A 15405-nucleotide genomic window follows, 5' to 3' on the forward strand; every position below is an offset into this window, starting at 1 on the left:
TTACATAATTTCCTTTAGTTTGCTAAAGGAAAATGAATTATTAAACACTAACACTCTGAAATTAAAAAGTTGATTTAGAAAGGTAACTTTCAAAATGTGCAAACCTCAGAAGAAATGATTATGATTCTAATTTCCATTTCACAAAAGTATAGGTTATTAAAATTGGTAACAATATTGAAAGAACTTTCAGTACCTTCTTGGCAGATGAAAAGTCATGATTTCTAATTTATCAAGATCTAATAATTAAACATATCAATATCTACCACGTGACTCATTAGCCCATATCAATTCAAAAGAAAGATGTTACTTGGTCTCTTTCATAAAGATATTTTAAAATGGGAATTTAGCAATCAATCTAAATTTGTTTTAATCAAATTCTATCATGAGTTTTTGATCTAAAATTCTAAAAACTATGCCTAATTCAACTTTATTTATGCTGGCACTTCATTTATAAAGCAATTTAGAATTATTAGTATTGTCCTCAAAGTTTAAATTGTCCAAAGCACTCAAAGGAAAAACACTTTATAGACTTTTTAGCTCCTATAAGGTCCTCAATTTTGAAAAGTTAATTTAAAAAATGTAAGTAAATTTACTCATCAAATACTAACTCAGAAAAATAGAAAAGAAATTGCCTTTTGTTGTGTGTACTCTTCAAGACCTTGCATAATATTCACTTCCCCGTCGCTGAAGCATTCAAACTGAGGCTGGATAACAGTTTGCTGGGGGAAATTATAGGAAAAATTGCTGCACTGCATACAAACATTGTATTAGTAAGACCATGGACCACTGAAGTCTTTCCAATGCAGAGATTCTATGGTTCTATGCAAGATACAGGAAACTTAAAAAAAAAAAAGAAAAAAAAACCTTTCTTCTTCCTATTATAATGCAAAGTGAAGTAATTAAGATTTAGAACAATTTCTTAAAAACATTTTAAAAGGTTCTAAAAACTATATCTTGTAATACACCATTAAAACACCCAAATATTTTGCACATTAAATTAGTATGCCAGGTATTATGAAATGTGCTTTTATATTTAATTCTTGGTCAATAAGTTAGATATTATAATTCTTTTTTTTTTTTTTTTTTTGAGACAAAGTCTCACAGTGTTGCCCAAGCTGTAGTGCAGTAGTGTGATATTGGCTCACTGCAACCTTCACCTGCTGGGTCCAAGTGATTCTCCTGCCTCAGCCTCCCCAGTAGCTGGGACTACAAGCACACACAATCATGCCTGGCTAATTTTGTATTTTCAGTAGAGACAGGGTTTCACTATGTTGGCCAGGCTGGTCTCGAACTCCTGACCTCATGATCCACCCGCCTCAGCCTCCCAAAGTGCTGGGATTACAGGCGTGAGTCACCACGCCTCGCCAGATATTACAATTCTTATTTTGCAAAAGAAAGGCTGCATCCAACATCTGCAACGTGAAAAAGCCAGGACTTGCCTCTGCCCATAAGGTAAAAGGCCACCAAGAATGAAACTACTTTTCATGATTCAGTCAACTTTTCTTTTCACATTGAGATTTTCAAAGATAAAAATCAATCACACTGTTTTGCTGCACATTTATCAACACAAACATGGACTTAGTAAACCATTTAACATACGACAAAACATCTACCTGCAGAACTAAAATCAAACTGAAGATACATAATGATCACCATCTTCCAACCCTTCATGAAGCACCTTTAATTTAAAGCTCAAAAGATGCTGAATGTATAACTTAAATAACTTGGTATATCTTTTATAACTTTACATATATTAAAATGGTAGTACAGAACGGTTTCATAATATCATGTCACTCTTGGTCATACAGAGTTTATACACTGGTTAAGGGAAAATAATTTGTAAAGGCTTTTACTTATAAAACACTCATTTGTTGTGACATAGAATCAGACTATGAAATATGAATTCATTCTTTCTGTTCAACTTAGGAGATGGGGGAGAATCTCCCTATTCTTTTTTTTTTTTTTTTTTTTTAAGCCAAACACAATATCCTAGGAATTTAAAAAAATATTTCATTTAACAAAAACTTACAGAGCATTGTACTAGGCACTTTACAAATATTAACTAACTTAATCTCATAACAACCATATAAGATAGACACAATTACCTTCACCCCTACTTTTCAGATGAGGAAACGACAGCACTAAGAGGTACAGTAGGCAGGGCGCAGGGGCTCACACCTGTTATCTCAGCACTTCAGGAGGCCATGGCCAGAGGATTGCTTGAACCCAGGAGCTGCAGACCAGTCTGGGCAACATGGCGAAACCCTGTCTCTACAAAAAACCAGCCCAGTGTGGTGGTGTGTGCCTGTCATCCCAGCTACTTAGGAGGCTGAGGTGGGAGATCCCTTGAGCCCAGGAGACAGGAGGTTGCAGTGAGCCAAGAACATGTCACTGCACCCCAGCTTGAGCAACAGAGTGAGATCCCGCCACAAATAAAAATTTAAAAAAAGAGGTACAGTGATTTAGTTGAAGTTACACATCTAGTAAATAGTGGAGTCCAGACTTGAACTCAGCAGTCCACTATGCTGAGCTGCCTCTTCCCCTGCACAGCCTCACATAAGGACAGAGACCTCCTATCAGAGGCTCTGAGGCTAGGTAGGATGTATGATGTAAGTTCACTAAACCCTCCTCAGATTTGGTTTTCAAGTCAGTTAAGACTAGACCCTAGGTAATAGCAACAGAGACGACAGCTTTCCTTCCTAATCATTGTTAAATAATGATCCCAAAGTGAGTTTTATAGAATTATAAAAACACAAATCCAAAATTTGAATTTAGATGGCATACACATCATATGGTTTTCTTACCTCCCTAGCTCTTTAGATGTAAGCATATAGAAATTATTAAAGTTTTCCATTTTCATTGGAGTTTGAGGAGTTGTAGTTAGCAGGCCTGAAATACTTCGGCAATCAAATCTCCTCCTCGACATGTTAGGTGATTCCTAGGTGTGCTTCTTTAGTCACTTATTTTTACCTATGCAAAAAAAGAGAAGACAGAGAAAAGATGTTATCTCGGGCAGGATGTGCATTACATTACACAGCTCCAAATATAGCTATAAAATACAACTAAAAAAAAAAAAAAAAAAAAAAAAGATTTAAAGAGCACATTCTACCCAGGAGGAAAAAACAAAAAGCACACACATAACCCAGTAACACTGTGGCACTTGAACAAAGTTACTGACTTCATTTCAGAATAAAACTACTGTGAAAGCTCTCTCAATTAAAAAAAATAGTTATGATAAAATTATAACACCAACAATCACTTAGTTTCATCATAAAACTCCATTCTTTAAAGTTATAGAGGCTTCAGCTGGACACGGTGGTGCACGCCTGTAATCCCAGCATTTTGGGAGGCTGAGGCAGGAGGATCACTTGAGGCCAGAAGTTCAAGACCAGTGCTGGCAACACAGCAAGACTCCATCTCTATGAAAATATTTAAACATTAACTTGGTGTAGTGGCTCGCACCTGTAGTCCCAGCTGCTTGGGAGGCTGAGGCAGAAGCATCACTTAGCCCAGAAGTTTGAGGTTGCAGTGAGCTATGAATGTGCTACTGCAGTTCAGTTTGGGCAACAGAGCGAGACCTTATCTCATAAATAAATAAATAAATAAAGTTATAGGCTTCACATAATAGGTAATTTAATACAACAAGGTAATAATTATTCATTTTAAACTTATTTTCACATGGCTAAAGAAATTTGGTGGTAAATGCACATACTGTGAGTTATATTACTGATGTGAAGGACTACAAGAAACAGAACTTTTTCCATGGATTGGCTAGTTTCAGTACTAAACTTCCTCAAAGGTCTTACGAGTCCCTCCTTTGACAGCACCTAGCACAGAGCCTGCTATGTATGAAGTGCTCAATAATTTTGTTGGAGGAGTGACTAATCTATACATAAAGCTTTATTCTGAAGTTCTGTATCTGAAGCTCATATATGTATCTGGAAATTTTTGATGTTTACATGCATTCAGTGTTATCAAAACTATTATGTTAATTGCATTCATAAAACAATAACAGATACTATATTTCAAGACACTTATGACTTACTGCTATGCCTACTTAATAAAATATCAAGTATTATTCTTTTAGCACCCTCCTGCTAAGCATTTGTTCCTTCTCTGCCACCTTTATTTCCTATTTTCTACTTACATGTACTGTTCTTTATCTTCCTAAATTCAAATGCCAACTATATTCTACTTAGCCAAAAAGCAGTGTCATTAGAGTTCAGTGTTTTCAGTTTCTACATTTTCTCTTTTTGGTGTTCTTCTCAAATTATGAATGCGTCACTGCAGTTCAGCCTGGGTGACAGATGGAGACCTTGTCTCAAAAAATTAAATTAAATTAAAATTACAGCTTTCACACAACTAGATAGTAAAATTGTTGTCTCTACATCTCTTAGTCTTTGGGGAAACAAAGCTCTAACCAGTTTTGGGGTACATCTCTAGGAGGGTCATAATGTAGCATTCTGAGAATAACCTTTAGACTGAAAGACACCTGGGTCTGAATTCCATTCATCCATCATACCAGCTATGAGACCTTAATTAAATTATTTAACTTTGTTATTGTTATGGGCTGAATTGTGTCCTCCCCCAAATTCCTAAGTTGAAAAACCCTAACCCCTGTATCTCATAATGTTACTACCTTTGGAGATGGGGCCTTTAAAAAGGCGATTAAGTTAAAATGAGGTCATTAAAGTGGACCAGTTAGGACACAGACACACACAGGAAAGACTATGTGAACACACTAGGAGAAGACCGCCATCTACAAGACAAGAGGGCAGGCCTCAGAAGAAACCAACCCTGCACACACCCTGATCCCAGATTTCTAGCCTCCAGAATTGTTGAGAAAATACACTTCTGTTAAGTCACCTGATCTGTGGCAACACAGTTATTTAAAAAGAAAACAAAACATGTAATATTTCAAATATAAGACAAGGAACACCATATATAAACATTTACTTTCCAATCTTATTACTTGGTCATATTTCATTTAAATTAAGAATAAAACATGTTAGACACAGCCCCTTTTTTCCACCCCCAGTTTACACTCCCACTAGCACTGGATGGGACAGTTTATCACTACTTTGACAATACTTGCCCAATTCAGACTTTTAATTTTGGCTATTCTAGCGTGATGAAGGTGAAATGGAATTTTGTTGCGATTTACTTCGCATTTCCCTGTCTATTCGTGAAGAAAGTTTCGACTGTGCTGCCTCTAAAGTATGGATGATAAAAGAATCTATCTTCCAGTGCTGCAAGGATTAAAACGTAAAATATGCTGAACTCACATCCACTGACACAGGTACAATGCAAGTCACCAGGGCATATCATTATTGTTCCACAAAACAAAATTAACATTCTACCCAAAAATACTCTCCCTGCAGTTCTCTGCCATTGTTGAATAGCTGTACCATTTCCATGTACAAAATTCTCATCCCAACATAGTCTAAACTTAATTCTTAAAAGCATTTTTGTTTTCTGTTTTAACTATTTGTGTATCTTCTTAGTTCTGATAGTGCTGAGTTTCACTGATTTTTTTCCATTGTTCTGAAAGATCAATATGGGTACCAATTTCCTCATAAGTTCATCTATTTATTGGAAATATACCTACATCATAAGCTGCTTTAGGCATCCATTAAGCATTTCTTAAATTCATTTTCCTTTTATTTACTGCATTGGAACCAATTGTCAGAGCCAAGATATTTTTCCCTTTCCTCTCCTTTAGCCAATTTTGCATATAGTGGAGCATGAATGTCACCTTTGTCCACCAAGCTCTCCACAAACATCTGGTTGCCCTTCATATAAGGTACATGCAGGTTATCAGTCAGTTCTCTGTCGCTCCTTCTTGTATCTTCCTAAATTTCCCACCAAATTCTCTTTAACTCCAACAATTCTCAGGCCTTTTCTTGTCTTCTACCACACTTCATATACCTATAACTGATTCTAAATTACCAGTACGTCTCACTCCATTTGAAGTCCATTTCATAACATTTTATCAGGTTATACCGGTTAAAAAAAATCTTAAGGGATCTGGTAAGTAAATTTATATGCATGTGTATACACGTTTATAGGCACGATTAGATCCTATAAAAAGTGTAATAGAAGGTAAGACACAATTAAGCTTTTAATCACATAGTGCTACTAAAAATAATGGTATCTCACTTATTTTTAAAGATTTTTTTCAGGCCGGGTGCGGTGGCTCAAGCCTGTAATCCCAGCACTTTGGGAGGCCAAGACGGGTGGATCACGAGGTCAGGAGATCGAGATCATCCTGGCTAACATGGTGAAACCCCGTCTCTACTAAAGAAATACAAAAAACTAGCCGGGCGAGGTGGTGGGTGCCTGTAGTCCCAGCTACTCGGGAGGCTGAGGCCGGAGAATGGCGTGAACCCGGGAGGCGGAGCTTGCAGTGAGCTGAGATCCGGCCACTGCACTCCTGCCTGGGAGACAGAGCGAGACTCCGTCTCAAAAAAAAAAAAAAAAAAAAAAAAAAAAGATTTTTTTTCATTAATTCTCATTATAATAATTGCCATAAGAATTTAGAAGTAGATCAGTGAAGGAAGGAAAAGAAGCAAATGTTAGGCTTGACCTGGGCCTTCACTTACTTGAATGCAGAAAGCAAGTGTGACGTGAACAAAAGCAAGACTATGTCTACAAACCTCTAACTCTATTTTTAAAAGTATTTATCATGATATTTATTTCAAAATTATCAAATAAGTTTTTAAAAAATAGAGTATATAATAATAAAGACATTTAGAAAATCAAATTGTCTGTTTTGATTCCTTCATTAGCTCCCCAGTAGAAGCAGCTTTCAAGTACTTACAGCATGACACATAAAGGCCTCTGAGGCCAAGTATACACCAGCTACATTTCCTGAGGCACTCATATTTCATATTTTGTCACCACATCTTTGTTATACTTCTTTGCTTGAAAAAGCCTTTCTACTTTCCTTAAATGGCTAACTCTTCTTACACATCCTTCATAACTCAACACAGAATGGCCTCTCCCCCAGGAAGCTTTGCCTAAAAACCACAGGTTGATTTAAATGCTTCTCCTTTATGCTTCAAATAAGAGGACCCTTGGCATACTTCCTTACCTCAAAATGTAACATGTTAGATTACAGTTCTGTTTAGTGTTTAAAGGGCAGCATCCTTTTACTTTTGTGCCTAAGCAACCAGCATGGTATCTGCCACCCGGTAGGAATTTAAAAAATGTTTGATAAACTGAATTGTCAGAATCATCAGATAGAGCAAAAAGAAACTGTACGTACATCTCATGTCTTTGAGGGATTAGGAGAACTTGAGATCCATCTTGAATTTACAGTACTGGACCTCTGAATGCAGCTAGTCTCTGCTTAATTCAGTATTTGGACAAATAAAGTAACTATTTTAAATTGCACTTACAAAATGTCAGTTCTAAACAGGTAGCCACAAAGTCTAGAAACACAGATAAACTGATTTTGTCATATACTATAACGAAATGCCAATAGACCTTTTGTTTTTCCACTGTTTCCAGACAAGGCGGCTACTTGTTTTTAATACAAGCTATTAATACAAATACCTACTGCAGTTAAGAACATCACTCTTTTAGGAGCCACCACAAATCAGGAAATTCAGGTAAGTGTCCTATCAAGATTTATCACTGATAAGTCTAGATCTTCACGAAGTAAATTGGAAAGGCGATAGGAAGCAAAGTAAGCCCCAAGATTGTAAGGGAAGCAACTCCTTTCTACATAGGCGTTTAAGGCATTTACTGCTAGCAAGCTTTCCCTAGGAAACCGAAAAAGAGATTTAGCGTCCATCAAAAGTAAAGGAAGAACTTTCACCTGGTGTGGCAGAAGTATTTGTTTTTAATTAGTCACTGATTAGAAGTATTGGTATCAAGACGGAAATTATGATGATTTTCAATTTCAAGGAAGAGATTCCTTATGTGTATTCTGCTAACAGGTTTTGTTTTTAAAAATATTTTGAACAGAAAATATAATTCATAAATTTAATCCTCTAAAAATCACAATAGAAAGTCAGCTAAACTAACTCTAATCCAACTATTCTAGTATATACTATCCAAGGGCTGAAGAGTCAGGCAATGACTCCTAGGCCTGATTCTGTGCCAAGACCCTAAGGCCTAATGCTGTGTCTTCCCACCTCCAGAAAAAGAATTAAACCCTGTAATTGTGAACCAGGACAAGACGTTGAAAAACGGAAATAAGAGTGGGTGATGCGGGGGTGGGCAACAAATGCATGGTGCTTGTCATTCACAAGATGGAAAATTAGGTTTCTGTTGTAAAATATTGTTTACTTAACAGCACCGCTGAAGTACTATTTATTCAGTAACTATTACAATGCAAAATGGAATCTGATCCTTTAAGAATTAAAGAGGAAATTACCATCTCACTGTTAAAAATTTTCAATGCTTAGAGTATCACTACACACTCTTTTGGAGTAATTGCAAAGGGTCAGGGATGAACCAAAATATAATGCATATAAATATTAAAAGAAACTAATATACATCTTTTAAATGGCACTGAAGTTTGAGGTTAAATGTTCTGGGAAAAGGATAATAAAAAACTTTTAATTAAGTATGCCTTGAAAATTGCAACATTACAACATAGATAAAAATACGTGTTTGTAACTTTGTAAGAACATTTAATTGAAATATTCAAAGAAATAGCCTTTGATAACAGTCCACCATAGAATACAAACTACAGTACTTAAACATAAAATCACTGAATTTTGTCATCAATATGATGAAAAACTAAAGCAACTGACATTTGAAGTTTTCCTAAGTGGAAAGGTAGTAGATAAATGATTGCTAATGTTTTTGACAAAACAAATACCCATACAGTGCAAAAGATTTCTTTACAAAAAGAAGAATCAATCAGTATCCTTGAAAAGTAGTAAGCCTAGGAATACCATTCTTTTTTATTTTATTTTATTTTATTTGAGACAGAGTCTCGCTCTGTTGCCCAGGCTGGAGTGCAGTGGCACGATCTCCGCTCACTGCAACCTCCGCTTCCCGGGTCAAGCAACTCTTCTGCCTCAGTCTCCTGAGTAGCTGGGACTACAGGCACGCGCCACAATGCCCAGCTAATTTTTGTATTTTTAGTACAGACGGGGTTTCACCATATTGGTCAGGCTGGTCTCGAACTCCTGACCTCATGATCCGCGCGCCTCGGCCTCCCAAAGTGCTGGGATTACAGGCGTGAGCCACTGCGCCCGGCCAGAATACCATTCTTAACTGACAATCTTACACACAGAAAATGTGAATTACAATATACTATGCATGCAATTTGGGGACAATTTAAGGATTAAGTGAAAGTGTCATTAACTGATTTCCTTGATTTCTGGTGTCTCTAAAATTAAAACAAAAATATTTTGATAAGGAAATTCTCCCTTATAATTATCAAAGAGCTTTAAAACATGTTAAAATGTTCACTTAACAGCAGTAAAACAGTGCAAGCTTAAAAATAAAATTATCTGACTAGAAACGTCCGCCATAAAAATGCTTGTATCTTCTTCAAATTTGTTACTCATATGCTAACACAGCGATTAGTCAAGCCTCCTACTTCCTAAAAACGGATTCTATCTTAACCAAATTGTAATTCACCAATCAATGATCCCAAGATAAACTGCAACCATTCTATCCACACACAAAAAAGGATGGTCTCCAATTACAGAAATTCTACTTTTAAAAAGTCTTGCCAGGTAAGCAAATATATTTCACCTCAATTTTGGATCCCTACTTTAGAAAAAAGTGATCTAAAATGTACAATATGTATCTCAAAAATAAAACATCTATTCATGCCTCCAATTATTAAGATAGTAGAAAAAATTTAATTGAGCATCTGCTCCGAGGAGGAGGATCCGAGGGATATGAGTGTAAAACTTTTGCACTGCCTCTATGGACCAGTTTTTTTTTTTTTTTTTTTTTTTTTTAATACACAATCCTACGGGTATACGGTCTAATATTTATAAAATAAGCACTTGTTGAAAATTACTTCTGAGCAGTTCACCATAAAACTAAAAAAGTGTTATCAATGAGAAAGTAAGTTTATTATATTTTCCTTTAATAAAATTGTGCTGCTGGGTTCAAAAACGCTGCCACTCATTTCTACAGGGCTATGCTGTCTCCGCGCAGACATTCTCATAGACTTGAAAACGTAAAGTGGCCACACGTCACACACGTCAAACGTCCCTGGCAAGGTTCAGCTTATCATTAGCACCACAGATGTAAACATTACGTCGACAAAACAATCGGTGAATGTGATACACAGTCCTCATGTGTTTAAATATTAGTGAAATCTGATCAGTATTATGGTTTTAAAAACGTATTTCGTTTCTTAACTCCAATTTCCAAATTGATGTCAGAGTGCCTCTAGTCCGGACAGAAACTAATGCCAGCTACCAGCTGCTATAAAGCCTCTTTCAACTTTGTCTCTACTCCCTCGGAGGGAATTCAAATGAAACGCTTTTCCCTACAATAAAACAAAGAGCCTGGGTAAATGTCAAAAATCGTTGGCATCCAGTAGTCGTATAGTTTGAGGATGAGTCGTGCACACTAAGTGGGTTACAAGGCATCAAAGTAAAAATCAGATCGCTGAAAAAATCACAGAAACAGCTGTAGCCCGTCTTGCTCTCTCGCTGGTTTTAAAACACTGTTCCCAAGCAGTAACTGAAAACGTCCCACAAGATGAGCACGAACTTTCTCTAGACTAAAGACAGCTGGGAGCTGGACGCGACCACGAGTTCTATGGGAACGCGCCCCGTGCCCACGCCGCAGCTGGGACTCGGGAGAGGCAAGGGTGACCGCGTGGCCGTGCTGTGGAAGGGACCAGCGCGGGCCCGCCACGAAGGCGGCCCTGCCTGGCGCGACCCGGGGAGAGCCCGGGCCGGCCGGGTGGAGGGCACACGGGGACACACGGACACGCACAGACACAGACACGCGCCCGGGCTGAGGAGGGTGGTGGGAGGACCGCCGGCCGCTCCCGGCGCCGAACCACAGGGAACCGGGACTCCAGTCCCAAAGCGGAGAGGCGCCAGCAGCAATCGGCTACCTGAGCGGCGACGGAGTCTGAGCCCCTCTCAGCCAAGCCGGGGATCCGAAGGGATCCTGGAACCCCCCGCACCGCCTAAACGCTCCTCGGCTCCTCCTTCCTCACGTTCCAGGTCTCTGCACCGAGGGGGCTGGTTCCGTCGCAGCCCCGAGCCCACCCGCCAATCCCGCAGGACACTGACCGCTCCGGCCGCTGCAGGTTCTCCTGGGACTGCCCCCACGAGGGGGCCGCTGTCCCGCCCCACGCCGGGGGCCGCCACAGGACGAGTTCTCTAGCTCCAGCCGGGTGAGGCGCCAGGGAGCCCCGAACGTGGCAGGACCCACTTTTACTTTTCCAGACAAGGGCCGACGGTTGTGACTTGGCTTTCCGTGAAGTGACTCCCGGCGACGGCAGCGGAGTGAACTACCGAAGCTTGCAGTTGAGGTTTGAAAACTGCAGCCGCGTCTGGAGCATTGCCGTTCGCCAGATCCCTCCCCCTAGGTCGGGAGAGCCAATCGGAGCGCGTGCGGAGGGTGGGTCTGTCACGTGACGGGAGGGGCGGGGGACCGGCTGGGGGCGCGTGTACGGGGCGGGGCCCGGCGGTGAGAGGGTGCGGCTCCGGGCCGGCCCCAGGCGGGGCGGGGAGGCGCTGCGGCGTGGCGGCGCAGGTGGGACGCACCGGGGTTGCCGCGAGGGAGGGGCGGAGGGGCGGCGCTGCAGAGGAGGCACGTAGGGCTGGAGCTCCTGCTGGGTGCACTCCTTCCTACCTTCAGAGAGGTCAGTCGAGAGGTGTGAATATCCGGAGACCCGGGAGAAGGAAGCCGCAAAATCCCAGCTGCCTGCAACTAGTTACCAAACTTTAGTGCCTACCAAAGACCTATTTTCTGACTCTTCCTGGGAATCTTCCTTAGGACCTGAACCTACCTTCTAAGTGGAGAACCCAGTTTTCTTCAACTTGGCAGAGGTTCCTCGGAGCGTCAACATCAGTTGGGGATTTATGGAACCCGGACCCCACTGCTAAAGTCTGCTGTCGCGAATGGTGTCCCTTCTGAGGCACTGACTGAAGGCAATGTAGGGAGGGTCCCAATAGGCTGAATAACCGATTTTGCATATATGGTGCCAAGGAAAAAGATGAAAGCCCTCAGCAACGTACTCAAGATCTGTTACCCTTTGAAGACAGTGGAAATTTTCAAAGTTCTGTGCAAGACACAAATGTTTTACATAGATATATAATCCTAGTTTATATGTATAGGATACACACATACTCATACATATATGGGATTAGTTATGTAATCTAGGATTGCTTTCAGAGGACATTTAAGATAATTGCAGAAAACCCTTCCTTGGGAAAAGATACTGGGAGTGGAGTCGTGCTCTTGCTTTCAAAAGACTTAATGCTCAGTTAACATATAAAGGACAGGTTTTCTTGTTCTATCCCACCAAGCCAAGCAAATTCCTATGAAGCTAGCTGTTTCCCTTTCCCACTGCATTTTCCCCAAGAAAAAGGTATCGAATACATCACAGCCCTTTTTATGAAGTCTGTTTGTTGTTACTTACCAAAACTCATCCCGGTTTAATAATGTCTTGCCCCTAAACCTTGTCAAATGAAGAATATTGCTTCCATCTATCTAATGTCTCGTTGCTAACAATTGGGCTGACTAGAGAAGCCTAAAGTTAGGATGAAAATAAACAAAATGCCACACACTGGAATTAACTTTTCTGGGGTCTAAGAATCCGTAAGCAATGAGACTGTTTCCATCTTTTCTTTCATGAACATAGGTGTTGCATTCCAGAGGTCTCAGCACCAGTACCAAAACTAGTAACCTCATGGTGGTCACAGGATTACATCATTATGGTGGGTTTTGGGGTTGTGTGTTTAACTTTGGACCTCCTTAATTTCAACATTTCATCAATTGCCAGCTTTTGGCAACCTTCTCACACTCACCCCATCCTCCCTGTCACGAATCCAGTCCCACATCACTTCACACCTAGACACAGACTTTTCTCTCTCTGGCACCACTGTAAGCCAGTCCTCTTGGTCACAATACCTCTGCTGTAATCAGCCAGCCTCCTAGGGATATTGTCATGTCTTGCATTTTCCTGCTTCTGCCTTAGCTCCAGCTTATCACCATCCTCCTCATCCACACCTGTTCATCAGTTTCTGACTTTAAGAAGGTTACCCTCTTCGGGAATCAGAACTCTGCTGATTCCTACTTTCTCTTCCCAGCCTGATCACCTCTGCCTTATGTTCTTTGGTGCAGGGCTGATAGTTTGTGTTTCTTTTATGACCCTAAATAGGTTGTTAACCCTTGTGCCTGATGTCAGATTTGTTGTTTTTTTTTTTTTTTCTTTTTTTTTGAGACGGAGTCTCGCTCTGTCGCCCAGGCTGGAGTTCAGTGGCCGGATCTCAGCTCACTGCAAGCTCTGCCTCCCAGGTTCACGCCATTCTCCTGCCTCAGCCTCCCGAGTAGCTAGGACTACAGGCGCCTGCCACCTCGCCCGGCTAGTTTTTTGTATTTTTTAGTAGAGACGGGGTTTCACCGTGTTAGCCAGGATGGTCTCGATCTCCTGACCTCGTGATCTGCCCATCTCGGCCTCCCAAAGTGCTGGGATTACAGGCTTGAGCCACCGTGCCCGGCCCAGATTTGTTAACTAGGATTTATCACACTATCCCAAGGACATTCAACTGCACTTACTTGGTCTCAGGCACTGTGGTTCAAGAAACAAGGAATTCATGGTGCTGAGGAGGAGACAGTACATCTGTGGCCTTGCAGGAAAATTCAGAAGTCAACACATTCCTCCATCCACCTCATTTACCTAAACTCATTCGTAACCATGTCAGAGATTATGTTCTTGCTCTCATTCCCTCAAGTAGGAAATCTCCAGGTGAGCTGATGTTCATTCTGTGGTCATTGCCTCTGACCACACAGTTCATTAAGTTGACCTTCCTTGAATGACACAGTCTGACCATGGATGGTGGTTGTTATGGGCTCAGTTGTGTTCTTTTCCAGTTCATACGTTGAAATTCTAACCCTCAGGAACTCAGAGTATGACCGTATGTGGAGATAGGGCCTTTAAAGAAGTAATTAAGGTAAAACGAGATGAGTGGCCCCTGATCCAAGATGACCATGTCCTGATAAGAATAAATTAGGACACATACAACACTGACTAAGGGTCAACCCTGTGAGGACATAACAAGAAGGTGGCCATTTGCAAAGCAAGCAGAGAGGTCTCAGAAGAAACAAGACCTGCTGATATCTTGATCAAGGGCCTCTAGCCTCCAGAACTGTCTGTTGTTAAAGCCGTCTGCTCTGTGGTATTTGTTATGACAGCCCGAGCAAACAAATGCAGTGGTCCTCCCGGATCACTCCAGGTTAGTAATCACACACTGACTAGGAGTGATCCTTCCCAGTCACTGCAAGTGGCTTACCACATGTGGCCAGGGCAGGTGATCCTCTCTGGTAATGGCAAGACACTTACCATATTCTGTCCAGGGAAGGGACCTTCCCCAGTCACACCAAGTCAGTCACCTCATACTGACCACATAATGATCAGGAAAGTGACTCTCACTGATTCCATGTTTACTCCCTATAGATGCAGAAAAGGAGGGTTTTGCACAGAGAAGAAGGCCTCAAACTCAAAACTCTAGCCACTGACACACCCTCCTTCTGAAGAATTTATGTGGAAAAGGCAGAACAAGCTCTACTACCTGTCTAGAACTGAATACACCAGAAACCTGTGGCCAGGCTAAAGGTAGCCAGACACAGTCAAGGCCAACAGCCTCTGAAGGGGTGTGGCTCAACCCCCCACCCAACAGGGGTGCTCACTGAATGGAGACAGGCTCCTCCAAACAGATCCCCTCTCTGGAGGTAGGAATGGTGAGTGTACTCAGATGGAGATGTCACAGTGCATTTACCCATGGTACCTACAACAAATTGCAATTTTGAAAGCACTGAGAACGAGAGACTCTAAGAGATCTCACATTCCCTGACTCTCTTGAAACACTATTAGCAAAGGTAATTGGGGCATGTTTTGTCTGATGAGAATAATAACTCAGACTGGTACAAGTGTCTTCCTTAAAGGGTGACACAGTTTTCCTCTCCAAAACATCCATGTTCAACTAGGGCCAGTATGCCAATCCAACCACTCACTGCAGTTTATAGCGTATAACCTGTCCTGTAAAAGCTACCCGGAAGAAATGCCATGCACATTGGTGAATGTTCTAGTAGTCATATTTTTAAAAGTAAATAGATAAAATTAATTTTAACATTTTATTTAACCCAGTATTTCTAAAACATTGTCATTTCAACATGTAATCAACATAATTATTGAGACTTCCTTTATTTTAAAATAATATTTATAGTAAAATAAAAATT

At 40.7% G+C, this 15405-nt stretch overlaps 1 protein-coding gene across 1 annotated transcript in view; it reads right to left on the reverse strand.

Annotated features, from left to right (window-relative positions):
* STK17B (serine/threonine kinase 17b) overlaps positions 1-11477 on the reverse strand; it is a 38299-nt gene extending 26822 nt beyond the window's left edge. The window contains exons 1-2 of the mRNA XM_015131912.3: positions 11232-11477; positions 2805-2970 (exon numbers count right to left, since the gene is read on the reverse strand). Of these exons, the coding sequence (XP_014987398.1) occupies positions 2805-2926 (122 nt within the window). The 5' untranslated portion in view covers positions 2927-2970; positions 11232-11477. The remainder of the gene's footprint in view (positions 1-2804; positions 2971-11231) is intronic.
* Positions 11478-15405: the final 3928 nt, after the last annotated feature.

This window comes from Macaca mulatta, chromosome 12 (genome assembly GCF_049350105.2).
Source record: "Macaca mulatta isolate MMU2019108-1 chromosome 12, T2T-MMU8v2.0, whole genome shotgun sequence".
Classification (NCBI taxonomy): domain Eukaryota; kingdom Metazoa; phylum Chordata; class Mammalia; order Primates; family Cercopithecidae; genus Macaca; species Macaca mulatta.